This window comes from Elephantulus edwardii, unplaced genomic scaffold, assembly GCF_000299155.1.
Source record: "Elephantulus edwardii isolate Elephantulus edwardi_28Jun2011 unplaced genomic scaffold, EleEdw1.0 scaffold00308, whole genome shotgun sequence".
In the NCBI taxonomy this organism is placed as follows: Eukaryota; Metazoa; Chordata; class Mammalia; order Macroscelidea; family Macroscelididae; genus Elephantulus; species Elephantulus edwardii.
In genome coordinates, this window is record NW_006400058.1 from 573,452 (window position 1) to 586,102 (window position 12,651).

The 12,651-nt window shown below is 52.9% G+C and overlaps 1 protein-coding gene across 1 annotated transcript in view; it reads right to left on the reverse strand.

Annotated features, from left to right (window-relative positions):
* Nucleotides 1–773: 773 nt before the first annotated feature.
* Nucleotides 774–12,651, reverse strand: part of XRCC1 (X-ray repair complementing defective repair in Chinese hamster cells 1) — a 55,578-nt gene continuing 43,700 nt past the window's right edge. The window contains exons 4-17 of the mRNA XM_006901069.1: nt 10,095–10,253; nt 8,917–8,991; nt 8,713–8,818; nt 7,871–7,980; nt 7,678–7,789; nt 7,282–7,540; nt 6,920–7,036; nt 3,843–3,939; nt 3,527–3,659; nt 3,080–3,131; nt 2,852–2,991; nt 1,626–1,716; nt 1,002–1,077; nt 774–887 (exon numbers count right to left, since the gene is read on the reverse strand). Of these exons, the coding sequence (XP_006901131.1) occupies nt 774–887; nt 1,002–1,077; nt 1,626–1,716; nt 2,852–2,991; nt 3,080–3,131; nt 3,527–3,659; nt 3,843–3,939; nt 6,920–7,036; nt 7,282–7,540; nt 7,678–7,789; nt 7,871–7,980; nt 8,713–8,818; nt 8,917–8,991; nt 10,095–10,253 (1,641 nt within the window). The remainder of the gene's footprint in view (nt 888–1,001; nt 1,078–1,625; nt 1,717–2,851; nt 2,992–3,079; nt 3,132–3,526; nt 3,660–3,842; nt 3,940–6,919; nt 7,037–7,281; nt 7,541–7,677; nt 7,790–7,870; nt 7,981–8,712; nt 8,819–8,916; nt 8,992–10,094; nt 10,254–12,651) is intronic.

Genomic DNA, 12,651 nt, shown 5'->3' on the forward strand with positions numbered 1-12,651 from the left:
CACCCCTGCTCCATTCTCAGACCCAGCTGACTTCTCAACTTCAGTGTGTGGAACCTTGGGGGGAGGGCGTGTCATGGATTTGGGTGGCTGATTTAAATGTCCTGTCCTTGCTTTCAAGGAGTCCTCATTATGCAACGGTTAAAAGCACTTGACTAATATAACCAGAAAGTTGGTATTCCTAATCTCCTGCTGCTGTTGGATAAAGATGTGGTAGCGTCCATGGTTCCCCTGCCCCTGCAGATCTCGCCCGTGGGCTTCCTGGGCAATTCTACTCTGTCCTATGGGCTCCTTATGGGTGGACTGACCAGATGGTGGCGAATTCCCAATGACTATGATGTAAAACCTCACTGGTGGCAACTGTGTGTGAGAATGCGAGAGGCCAGCTCCGGCCCAGGAACAGTAACACACTGACAGGCTCAATGGGTCCGACAAGCGAAGACTTGGTGCCAAGTATCAGAATTTCAATCCCCTTCTTCCCCACAAGGTGGTAGCAGGGGGAGAAGAGGGTGGGAAGAAGCACTTGACTTTGTCCTTCCCCACCAGACCCTTGATGGAGGGGTCCCCATCTTCCTGGGACCCCAGCCAGAAGTCTTGAGACAGGCACCCCAGAGTCCTCCCCCTCTTGAAAAAAGGGAACAAATGTCAAACGTGAGACCAAAAGCCAAGAGCCTCCTGAAGGTTCTTGGAGGCTCCTGTGTGAGAGGGGACAGTAGCTCAAAGCCAGGTCAGCTTTATTAAATACATCCTGTGTGTGTGTGTGTGTGAGTGAGCATTCAGGCCTGGGGGACCACCCCATACAGCTGGTGGGGGAGTAACTTCTGCTTCTCATTGCAATTGTAGATCCAGCGGGGGCGGACAAAAGCCAAGGAGGGGTTGTCCATCAGGGCCTGTGAGGCGGGGGGTGGGGGAGTGGGGTGGGGTGTGCAAATGTGAGCGAGAAAAAAGAGTGGGGGTGCAGAGGTGGCTCAGCCTCTTCCCGTCCCCTCCCCTTGTGGACTCACGTCCTCGAAGCTGGGGTCCCACTCCTGTGCCGTGATCACAAACTGGACCCGATCACTCATATAGTCCTCCAGCTCCCTGGTGGGAGAGGGAAGGAGGCAGAGGGGTCGTCAGGGAAAGGTGCTCCTCCCTCAGCATCCTTCCACCACCTACAAGGACTCCCTGCTCCCCTACACCCCCTTCTTGTCACAGTCACAGTAACAGCAGCTCTCTGTTACAAACTCTCATCTCAGCTCTTTCAGCAGGGAGTAGGGACAACCAGAGGGGAACAGGGATGATCAGAGAGGCAAACAGATCCTCAGAGGGGTACAGGGATGATCAGAGGGGAACAAGGGCCCTCAAGGGAGAATGGGGATAATCAGAGAGGAACCTTCAGTGGGGAACAGGAGCCCTCAGGGGGAACAGGACTCAGGACTCTCAGAGTTGAACAGGGACCCTTGGGGGTAACATGACCTTCACTACAGAGTACAGGAATCAAAGACAGGAGCCAGGGTGTCCAGGGCTGCCCAGCAGAGGGCAGAGCTGGCATCTAAGCCCAGTGGCCACTCTGTTGGGCATGCCTCTCCTCGTCTTTCTGCTCATCTCCCGCCACATTCCAAATCCCATGGCAGCCCACAAAGACTGACCCGTTGAAGGCTGTGACGTATCGAACAAGCATCCGCCGCTCATCCCCAGGGAACTCCCCATACAGAAAGAAGCGTTTGCCCTGGAAGAAATCTGTGGGAGGGAGTTAGGAGGGAGGGGAGTGAGGTCCCAGCCTGGAGGTACAGGACACCTGAGGTCAAGGCAGGGCAGGAAGGCTGATGCTGAGCCCTGGTGGCCTAGTGGCAAGAAGCTGCACTGCAATCCCAGAGGTACGTATTTCGAATCCACCAGATGCTCTGCTGGAGGAGGGGCAATGTACTCCTGTACCAGTCAGATCCTATTTGACAGTACACACACAAAAAATAATAATAAAAGAAAAAGAGTGGACACACAGACACATGCAGAGACAGACAATGGGAGCAGATGCATCAACAAGGACTACAACAAGCACCGCTGGTTTGTGGGGATGTCAGGGACCTGCAGTGTTTTGTTCTATTGTGTGAAGGGCCAAGTCAGAACCAATCCTGCAGCATCTAACATCTAGAAGCTGAAACAGCCAAGAAAGGGCCTCCCCCTACTTTCATGGCCTGAATCTGGGCTGGGGGAAAGTAAGGCTCTGATCAGAGTCACCGCTTGTGGTGTCTGTGTTACAGCAGCACTGTTTTGGAGACTCTGGAGGCTCACAGAACATTGTGACCATCACTCAGCAGGAACATGGCTCTTCCAGGGCCCCCTAAGACCCTCTGACTTTTCTTCTCTCTTCCCAGCCCTTCCTATCTTACTCCACCACACCCTGACCCCGAAGGTTTACCACTTCCTCTGCTATAGTTTCTTTTCCATCAGCAACACACGTACACACAGAGCACCCATTCCAAGTGACAAGTCCTGAAGAACTGAACACCTTGGCAACCACTGCCTAGGTCCTGACACAGGTGAGTGTTCGAGCCCCACCAGAGACCAACAATGGAATGGACAGGTGGGCTTGAGCATCTGCCAATTTCACAAGTTCCTCAGGTGACTGATGCCGAGGGAGGGGCCGTTCACCCTGAATGAGGTGAGCTGGGCTGTGATGGGGTGACGGGCAGGGACTCAAAGGTGGAAAGAGAGGATGATGAAGAGAAACGACCCAGGACAACAAGGAGGTCTGAAGACAACCAGCGGGCGGGAGAGCAGTCATGGGGCAGCAGCAAACCCATGGGGGGGACAGGTCACAGGTGAGAACCAAGGGACTAATCCCACTTCCGGAGGGACAGGGTAGTGTTCACACCTGGGAGTTCAGGAATCGGCAGGGTGGGAGACTCGGGGGGTTCCTCGTTGTCTGTGTTCTCATCTGTGGAGCCAGCATAGGGGTCCTCCCCATTCTCCTCCTGGGCAGGGGGCTGCTTCCGTTCCCTCTGTTCAGCTACCCTGGGAGGCAGAGAGAGGTGGGAGATTAGCATGCAGACCCCACAACAAGACCAGTGCTACCATAGTCTAATCCCCAGCCCCCACCTACCTCCTCAGCTCATCCTCCGTGTCCCCAGAATCGTCCGCCCCATTGTCCTGTCCTACGAGTGAACACTCAGTAAACACAAGGATGTCTTGTCTTTGGGGGAAGCTGGTAATCCTCCCCAGTGTCATACTCGAGCACAGCCCCAGGAACCCCGGTCCCAAATCTAAACCTCCAGACTGAGATGTTTAGACATTGAGATCCTCCTCCCTCAGACCGAGGAGTCCAGGCCCCCAGCTCCCTCCTCCCTCAGACCGAGGAGTCCAGGCCCCCAGCTCCCTCCTCCCTCAGACCCAGGAGTCCACGCCCCCAGCTCCCTCTTCTCTCAGACCTAGGCCTCCAAGCATCTCCATCTTGCCCCCCAAATTCCAGGAGTCCTAGCCCCCAGCTCCCTCCTCTCTCAACCCAGAAACCCCAGCACCCAGACCCATTCCACTCCCCTCAGGCTCTGACCTGACTGCTCCCCCTCAGTTTCATCTTCTTCCTGGCCCCCTGGTGTGGGTGGCTTGGTCTCTTCAGGGCTTGGGGACCTCTGTGGTGAGCTAGGTCCTGTTGTCTGAGGGGACTTAATTTTGGCCTGGGGACGCTAAATAGGGCAAGTGGGACACATAAGTGTGCAGGGTCCTCAAGGAGCAGGAATAGCAGGGTGTGAGTGTGAGGAGGGTGGGAGGGTGTGCATACAAGGAGCAAGAGTGAAAACTAAGGTACCACAGCTGACTCGCGTTCTCCGTCCCCCACGCACCCTCCAGCCCTGCAAGAGGCCTCAGACCTTACGAGGAAGCTTGGGGGCTTCATCCCCGCTGCTGTCACCAACGTGAGAATCCCCCTCATCCTCACTGCTCGAGCCTGGCCCCGCCATGAGGTACCTGGGGAGGAACTGGGTCTCAGAGAGCAGGACACTGCGTATTTGGGGAGGTGGGCTAGTGCCCAGGGAGGAGGGATCACCAGGGCTGGCTCCCCCTCCTCAGGGCCTGAGCCCAGTCATTGTCCTAACCTTCCTGTCTCCTAACTGAGGAAGGGTCCCCCGACTCCCAGACACCAACTCAGACTTCCCTTTGCTCCAAGGGACAATGAATCGGGGTCATTTTCCTCTTTGAGAATCAGTTTCTCATTCGGAGTGTTTGCCAACGAAGGGAAAATTTCAAAGCAAATACATTTCTTGAAGTCTTTGATACAGCATTCCTCATTCCTTAAGTCACTGTCACTCAAAAATAGTTCTTCTAATTTCAGTAACACCACTAGCACTGTTGCGGGGACTTTTGGAGCATCATTGGTTAACGTGCTCAGCTGCTGTACTGTGCAGCTGTGAGCTAGGGGACTCTGGTGGTGTAGTCCGTAGGAAGCTGAGCTGGTAAAGTGAAGGCCACGGTTCAAATCTACCAGTGGCTCCAAAGATGAGCAATCTCCTCTTGTGAGATTTACAGTCTCAGAAACCCAAAGGAGAGTTAGCTATGAGTCAGTTCCAACTTGACAGCAATGTAAGTGGGGTCTTCCATGGTGGACAGGCTTCGGTGGAGCGTCTAGACTAAGACCAGGAAAAAAGGCCTGGTGATCTACTTCCAAATATTGCTGTTGTTGTTATGTGCTGTCTAGTCAACTATGACCATTGCAATCTTATGAGCAGGAGCTCTAAACCTTGCCCTATCCGAAGCTGGTCTCACTACCTCCAACACAGCTGCCCCCATTACCACAGTCACTGTGTCAATCTATTTCATCCAGGGTATTCCTCTTTAGCACTGTCCCTCTACTCTTCCAAGCATGATGTCCTTCTCTAAGGACTTGTCCCTCATGGCAACATGCCCAAACATGTGAGATAAACTTCAAAATCCTTGCCTCCAAGGAACGACCTGGTTTTACCCTCGCCAGGACAGACATGATTGTTCTCTTGGCAGTCAGTGGTATGTTCAAGATTATTCTGCAGTACCACAAATGAAAGGCATTGATTCTTTGTCTGTCATCCTCCGTCACTGTCCAGTTCTCTGTTGCATAACAAATGTGAAGACCAAGGTCTGGATCAGGTGCACCTTAGTCTCTAGACTGACATCGTTACTTTTCAGCACTCCAAATATTAACCAATGAAAACTATATGGATCACCGCAGGCCACTGTCTGATTTGGCAGTTTTGGACATGTCACTGTTGTTGTTAGCTGTGCTATCAAATGGGTTCCAACTCACAGCGACCCTCCGTGCAACAGAATAGAACCTGCCTGAGTCTGTCCATCTCCAGGCTCAGCTGTGTTTAAACCACTGCAGCAGGCACTGGGTCAGTCAGCCTTGTTGAGAGACTTCCTCTTTTGTTGCTGTCCCTCAACTTTACCAAGCAGGACGTTTCATGAGGAAGGGGCACTTGCTAGAGTAGGACACTGCATTTGATGAAGCAGAAGGACAGGGTGAGGGAGACCCTTGGTGAGGTGGACAGGCAGACAGAGGCAACCATGGACCTGAACACACCATCGAGGTAAGGCGACATGACAGCAGCTCTCGATCTTTTCAAAGCTGAAGTGGATCACTGACAAGTCAGTGGTATGTTTACTAAGCTCTTTTCAAGGTGCTTTTACTTGAAAACCAACCCAGACAAAGAAACATTCCTCAATTTGTGGTTAAGATAGGAGAGCCATGCCCCTTTCTACAACACTCAATTTTTATTTCTTTTTTCCCTATTTGGTTTATTTCCTTTGAAAACACTTTCCAATTTCCAGAAAGAACATACAAAACCAGAAACCTTGGATTCAAAGACATAAACAGTGTGCTGGAGTCCACACATTACTGACTACCCTGTTGCAGAACAAGGTCAGTGAACAGCACTAAACAGGAATGGGCTCTCTGGATTCCTGTCCACATGAGGGAAGGAGGCAGGTGGTAGATCTGGGGGAGGCAGCTCCTTTCAGGCCCCCAGTCTCTCTCTCTTCCACAAACTGTCTCTCAGATGCTCCAAGTACCACCCACCTCTGGACAAACTCAAGGCTGGTCCTCCCTCCAGGAACAGGAGTCAGCATGTCCTCCAAGCCACAGATGTGGGTCCGTCCCGTCCCAGATCAAAAGCCTCCCATGGCTCCTGCTGCCCCAGCCACATCTGGCACAGGTCACCTCACAGTGCAAGCCCAGCTCCGACTCCTTATCATGCTGACTCCAGGCATGAGCCTCGCCCTGACCTGAATCCTCTTCGTAGACTCCTCACTTGTGCCTTCCCCTTAGGCCGTCATGCTGCCCCACGCTCCCCTGCTGTGCTTTATAGTATAGCAAGTCTAGCCCAACAACCTGAGACCCCGAGGGGGCAGTGCCAGGTCAGTGGGGATCTGGGAGCCCTCCAGGGGCAGCCTGCCTAGCACCAAGCTAAGTGGGGCCCTGGGCCTAACACCGAGCTCCCCTGCCCCAAGCCTTTACATATATATACTGCTCCTCCTGTCTCAAAGAACACACTGTTCTCCACTAACTGGCTTCATGGAACCTTCCATGACCCCCGTAGACAAGCCTCTGGTCTCCTCTGGAGGCCCCAGTCCTTGGCCCCTCCTCTCAGAAGCCTGTCCACTCTGGGTTGGGACCACTATGTTCTCTGCCTGCAAGGCTTATCTCTGGATCCCTGGCATTCCCAACTGGAAATGGGGGTGTGTGTGGGGGTGTGGGGGGGGTGGGATGGTGTGTGGTAGTAGGGGGATATGTGTGGTGGGGACGTGGGGGAGGATGTGGTGGTGGGGTGTGGTGATAGAGGTATGTGTGGTGATGGGGGTATGTGTGGTGGTGGAGGTAGTGGAGGGATGTGTGGTGGTGGGGTATGTGGGGTGGGGGGATATGTGTGGGGTGGGAGGGTAGGGGAGTGCACATCATCCATGAACAGTAAAGCCTCACCTCCGGGAGGGCAGCCGCCGGCGCATGCGGTGACAGTCCAGCACCCATTCTTTATGCACAATCTGGCCACCAAGGCCCAGGACCTGGCTGTACTTGGGGGTGTTGGCAAAGGCACAGCTGATGGGGGCAGAATAGAGGGGTATCAGTCAGGTATGACCTGAGGGACAAAGGGAGAGACAGAGGAGACAGAGAAGATAAAGATGAGAAGAGAGACAGACAGAGGAGAGTCAGGAGACAGCGGAACTGAGGGAGAGACGGTGATGCAGGAGCAGAGGGAAAGGAGACAGAGAGACAAGACAGAAATTGAGAGACAGACAAGAGAGGTGGAGGAAGCGTGATGGGAGCAAGGGGCACAGGCTCACATGAGGTGGGTGCTGTCCGGGGTCCAGTCTGGCCGGTACTTGGCCCCCAGCTCCAGGGCCTTGTCCCGGAGCTCTGAGCGGAAGGGGTTTTGGAAGCCACTCAGCACCACCACCACACCCTGAAGGATCTTGCCCAGCTCCTGAGGACCAGTTTGGGGTTTCTTGGGCTCAGTGCCTTCTCTCCGGGGCTTCCCTGCCACTGGACCACGTGCTGGAGCAGGAGATGAGGCCGAGGCTGGGCTACGGGAGGGAGGTGGCACTGGAGAAACCAGAGGAAGAAAGGTTCTGTTAGCGCCAGCAACTTGAGCACGTAGTCCGGGACCCTAGCCCCGCATAGCCCTGTATACAGCACAGGCCCCAGTTCCTTTCTCCCATGAAGGCATCAGGTCTGCTCACATTTGGTTCTCTTGGAGGCTGGTGGTGAGGGCTGGGTGGACAGTTTGCTGGGGGTCTTCCGTTCCTCTTGGTTCAAATCCAACTTCCTCTTCCCCTTGGGGGATTCCTGAGGCTGAGTGGAGGGGACAGAGGTGGGGTGAGTTCTCCAGCTTCTGTCCTTCCCTACCCTCTCCCCAGTGTCTGATGGTCTCACCTTAGTGGTACTACCTACAGCCCTGGAGGCCATGGAGACTGAGGAGGCAGTGCCAGAAGCCTGGAGCATAGCAGCCGCGTAGCTGGGTCCTGCCTGGTTGCTGGTCGTAGCTGGAGGAGGATGAGACCCTTCAGCTCCCACCCAAAGGATTATGAGCATAATCCGCAAAACCCAGTGTTCTAGGAGCCAAAACTCTCAGTTCTAAGTTCCCTTTTCTCTGAAACCCCGGAGTCCAGACCCCCAGAATCCTGCTCCCTCAGACCCAGGAGTTCAACCCCCTGACTCCTCCTCCTTCAGACCCAAGAGTCCAGCTCCCACCCCCTCCTCTCTCGGACCCAGAGGTTCAGTCCCCAGGCCCCTCCTCCCTCAGACTCAAGAGTCCAACCCCCAGCCCCCTCTACCATCAGACCCGGGAATCCAGACTCCAGCCCTTTCCCCCTCAGGCCCAAGAGTCCAGACCCCAGCCCTTCCTCCCTCAGATCCAACAGTCCAGCCTCCAGCCCCTCCTCCCTCAGACCTAACAGTCCAGACCCCAGCTCCCTCCCATCTCAGACCTCGGAGTTAAGACTCCCAGCCCTTTCCTTCCTTAGACCCAGGAGTCCAGTCTCTCACCTCCCTCCTCCCTCAGACCCAGGAAGTCCAGCCTCCAAGCTCCCTCCTCCATCACACCTGGGAGTCCAAACCCCAGTCACCTCTTTCCTTCAGACTCAGGAGTCCAGACCCCTAGAATCTTCCTCCCTCAGACGTAGGGGTCCAGACCCTTGACTCCTCCCTCAGACCCAGGAGTCCAACCTGCAGGCCTCTCCTCTATCAGATCCAGGAAAGAAGTCTGCTGCATTCACCTGGGGGTGTCTTGTTAACTCGGCTGAAGAAGAGAGCTCCTGGTCTCAGGGAGCTGCCACCCTCGTCCTCCTCCTTCACCCGAAACTGGCCAAGCTTGGTCACCTTCTAAGGTCCACAAGGTCAGTAGGTGGACTGTCAGCAGGTGGAAGTGAAGAGGTGGGGAGCAAGAAGGCCTCTGTTGGTGGTGGGTGGGTAGAGCTTACCTGAGTTGAGGTCTCTGCCTCATCTTTGTCTGGGGGGCTGTGGAACCGAACAAAGCTCAGGCCATAGGGGGAGTCCTGGTGAAGGAAGGATGGAAGTCAGGGTTGTAGCCCTTCTAAGATACTAGAGCCCTAGTTTGAAGGTCCTTCAGCTATTGGAAAGTTCTATCTCCTTCCTTCTCATGGACACACATGTCTAGGAGGTGCACGAGTGACATGCTGTTGTTACTGTTAGGTACCACTGAGTGAGAACCAACCCATAACTGATGTGCCAGCAAATTTTCAAAGGCAGTAAATTGTACAGGAGATGGTCCATCTTTCTCCTGTGGAACAACTGGTGCACTCGAACCATGTGCCTTTGGGTTGGCAGCACAAATCTTTACTGCTAAGGCACCAGATCTTCCTGTGTCCCAGTGAAAATGAAGACAGCAATAATATCACACTGTTTCTGGGACTAACTGTGGTGGAGGGGAGGCTCCAAAGACTTTTACACGCATCAGCTCGCTCAGCCCTCACATCTGGTTCACTCCCACTGAGCCGACTCCTGCTAGCAAGAGGAGAGCTGGGGTCCTGTCTGGCCTGGGCCACAGCCTGTCCCGTCTGTGTTCCAGGCTCTTTCTCTTCTGCTGGCTGGATGCAGAGTGCAGTGAGAAGGAGGCTGAGTCCCCAGGTGAACTCGTGGGGAGCAGCCAGCATCAGGCTGACACCTGCCCAGAACAAGGATGTGCACAGCAGGTATGACCCTAGTGCCACTTCTGAACATTTGATAACCTACAGCAACCCATGGGGATTAGGAAACGGAGGCCCAGAGAGGTTAAGTCACTCGCCTAAGGTCACACAGCTAAGAAGTGGTGTCATCAAGATTTGAACCCACCGGCCTAATCTCAAGATGCTATTCCTAGACATCCTATGCTCCACCACCTCTGACAGGCCAGCTTCTCCCTCCCACAATTCCACCCTAATATCCTAAACCCCCCCCACCTCAGAATCCAAGGGCACATCATCATGGGCACGGACCAATGTGGGTCCCCTTACTCCTCACACAATCTCAGCCCCATCCCAGGAACCATGAAACTCAGCTTCTACATAATCCCAGGGGGAATGGGACTCAGAACTGAGCCGCTCAGCTCCCTCTGCCCCCAGAATTAAGCAGTCTGCACCCGAGCCCATGAACACAGTACCTTGCTGTAGGGCTGGCTGCATACAATTTTGACCCGGTCCCAGCGCTTCTCAGCTGCTGCCCGCACCAACTTGTCCGGCCCAAAAATGCGAACACGGTTGGGGTTTGAGTTACTTCGGCTCTCAGAAGGCGACATGAAAGAGGAGGTGACCAGAAGGACCTGGTAGGGAAAGACAGGGTGCAGTGGGTGAGAACCCGGGCCGGTTGGTTTAGCCAAGATCTGTGTAGTGCTGGGGATATATACAATGATCCCCATGATCTGATAACACCAAATACTTGTAAATGGATTAAGGGTGGAATGTGACATCTCTTAACCCCATCACAACTCTGATCCTGTGCAAGAATTTCCCTAAGGTGTGACCTATGACATCTTTTATCTCACAAGAGATAAAAGGAGGAAATGGGGTGGAGAGGAGACCTCAGTCCGACCCCAGGTAGTGCCTGCAGCCCTGCATCTCTAACTGCTCATGGGAAGGTCAGAGGCTGAACCCACGGCCCGCTGCCCCACAAGATGGGGCAATCTCTGCCCTTGTCAGTCAACAGCTTGTGAACCGAGGCGGCCAGGAGGCAGAAAGTTCTGGCTGGGCTTTGTTTTGGTGTGGGTTTTGGTAGTGGTTATGGGGGTTTTATTTTGGCTGCTCCCCAGTGAACTCTAGGGAGTTCTGATGGCCTAATGCTAAGGAGTTAGTTATACTGACAATCCAAAGTCACTGCTTCAAATCCAGCTTCTCTATGGCAGAAAGACGACAACCCCCTCTCATGTGATTTACAGCCTCTGAAAACCCACTCAAGGGTCAGCTATTCGTCGGTTCAGACTCAACCACACACAACAAAAGCACATAACAACTAGTGAATTCTACCAAAAGGGAGAGCCAGAGAGGCAGCAGGCTTGAGGAAGGAAAAGGGATGTGTCTGAGGAGATGGCTGACACAGTGCCTAACGATGGCTTTGAGCTTGACAGAGACTGTGAGAGGCGCAGGAAAGGGCAGGGTTCCAACCTGTTGTTCACAGGTTCGCTGAGTCACAGTCAACCTCATGGCACCTAACAACATCAGTACACGGAAACTATCAGAATCATAATATAAAACAGGTACACTTAAAAATTTAAAGGACCACCTTTCTACAAAGATGGCGCCAAAAGACGGAAGCCCCTGCCTCTCCCAAAACTGAAGCCACAGTAAAGGCATTAAAGGCCAAGAAGGCAGTCCTGAAGGGCGTCCACAGCAAAAAAAAAAAAAAAAAAAGATATGCACGTCACCAACTTCCGGCAGCCTAAGACGCCCAGACTCTGAAGACAGCCCAAACATCCCAAGAAGAGTGCCCCCTGGAGAAACAACAAGCTTGACCACTCTGCCGTCATCAAGTCTCCCCTGACCACTGAGTCAGCCATGAAGAAGATAGAAGACAACAACACACTGTGTTCACTGTGGATGTCAAGGCCAACAAGCACCACATCAAATAAGCTGTAAAGAAGCTCTATGACACTGATGCAGCCAAGGTCAACACTTTGATTAGGGCTGATGGAGAGAAGAAGGCCTCTGTTCAACTTGCTCCTGACTATGATGCTTTGGATGTTGCCAACAAAATTGGAATCATCTAAACTGAGTCCAGCTGGCTAATTTTAAATACAATTTTTTCTCATCATTTAAAAAAAAAAAATTTAAAGAACCAAATGGAGGCACTGTCAGTAAGATGCAGAAGCAAATGACAATCAAAACTGAGCAGACAAAAAAAAATCCCAACAAATGTAAGCAGACAGTTCTGAAACAAAGTTGAGTGCCTAACATTGGGGAATGAGCCATGACGGGCCTAAGTAAGCCATCCCTTCTGGTTAGAATGGTCATGTGACTAAGGTCAATGTGATGTAAAGAGAAGCTTCTAGGCTCCTGGGAAAGATTTTCCTCACTGAGGAATAGAGGAACAAGGGAGCCACAGAAATTCCTGCCTGGATAACACTAGTTATGGATGAAGCAGTAGTAATAGTTTTGTGATCATGAGGGCAAGTCTAAGAGCATTAGGAGATGCTAACACAGCAGGCTGACACTGCTAAACTGACAGATCAACTCAGGGCCTGCCGAAATGCTAGACTTCCTTCTCATGAACCAATGGCACTGTGTCAGTCCTTCATGCTGGGGATCTTCCTCCCACTGCTGACCTTTAACCTTCCCGAGTGACCGGCCCCTCCTGATAATACACTCCAAGTACATGACACAAAGTCTCATCATCCTCATGTGGAAGGAGCACTCCTGAGTGCATTACTTCTGGCAGTTCATGGTGCATTAAACCACAATTCAAAGCCATCAATTCTTCCTTATTCACTGTCCAACTTTTACATGCGTTATTTTTGTTTTTAATATTTTTTTTATTGGGAAAAACATATTGGGGGTACAAGGAGGTGAGGGTTGGGGGCAGAAGGATGAGGATGGGCCAGGATGCATGCAGTTGCAGAGCTGCACAGTTTGGTCGGTGGGGGGAGCAGGTGAAGGAAATGATGAGGGTCCAGTGGGGACCAGATGCTACAGAGGAATGACAAGCATTTTCCAATAGTAATTAAACCA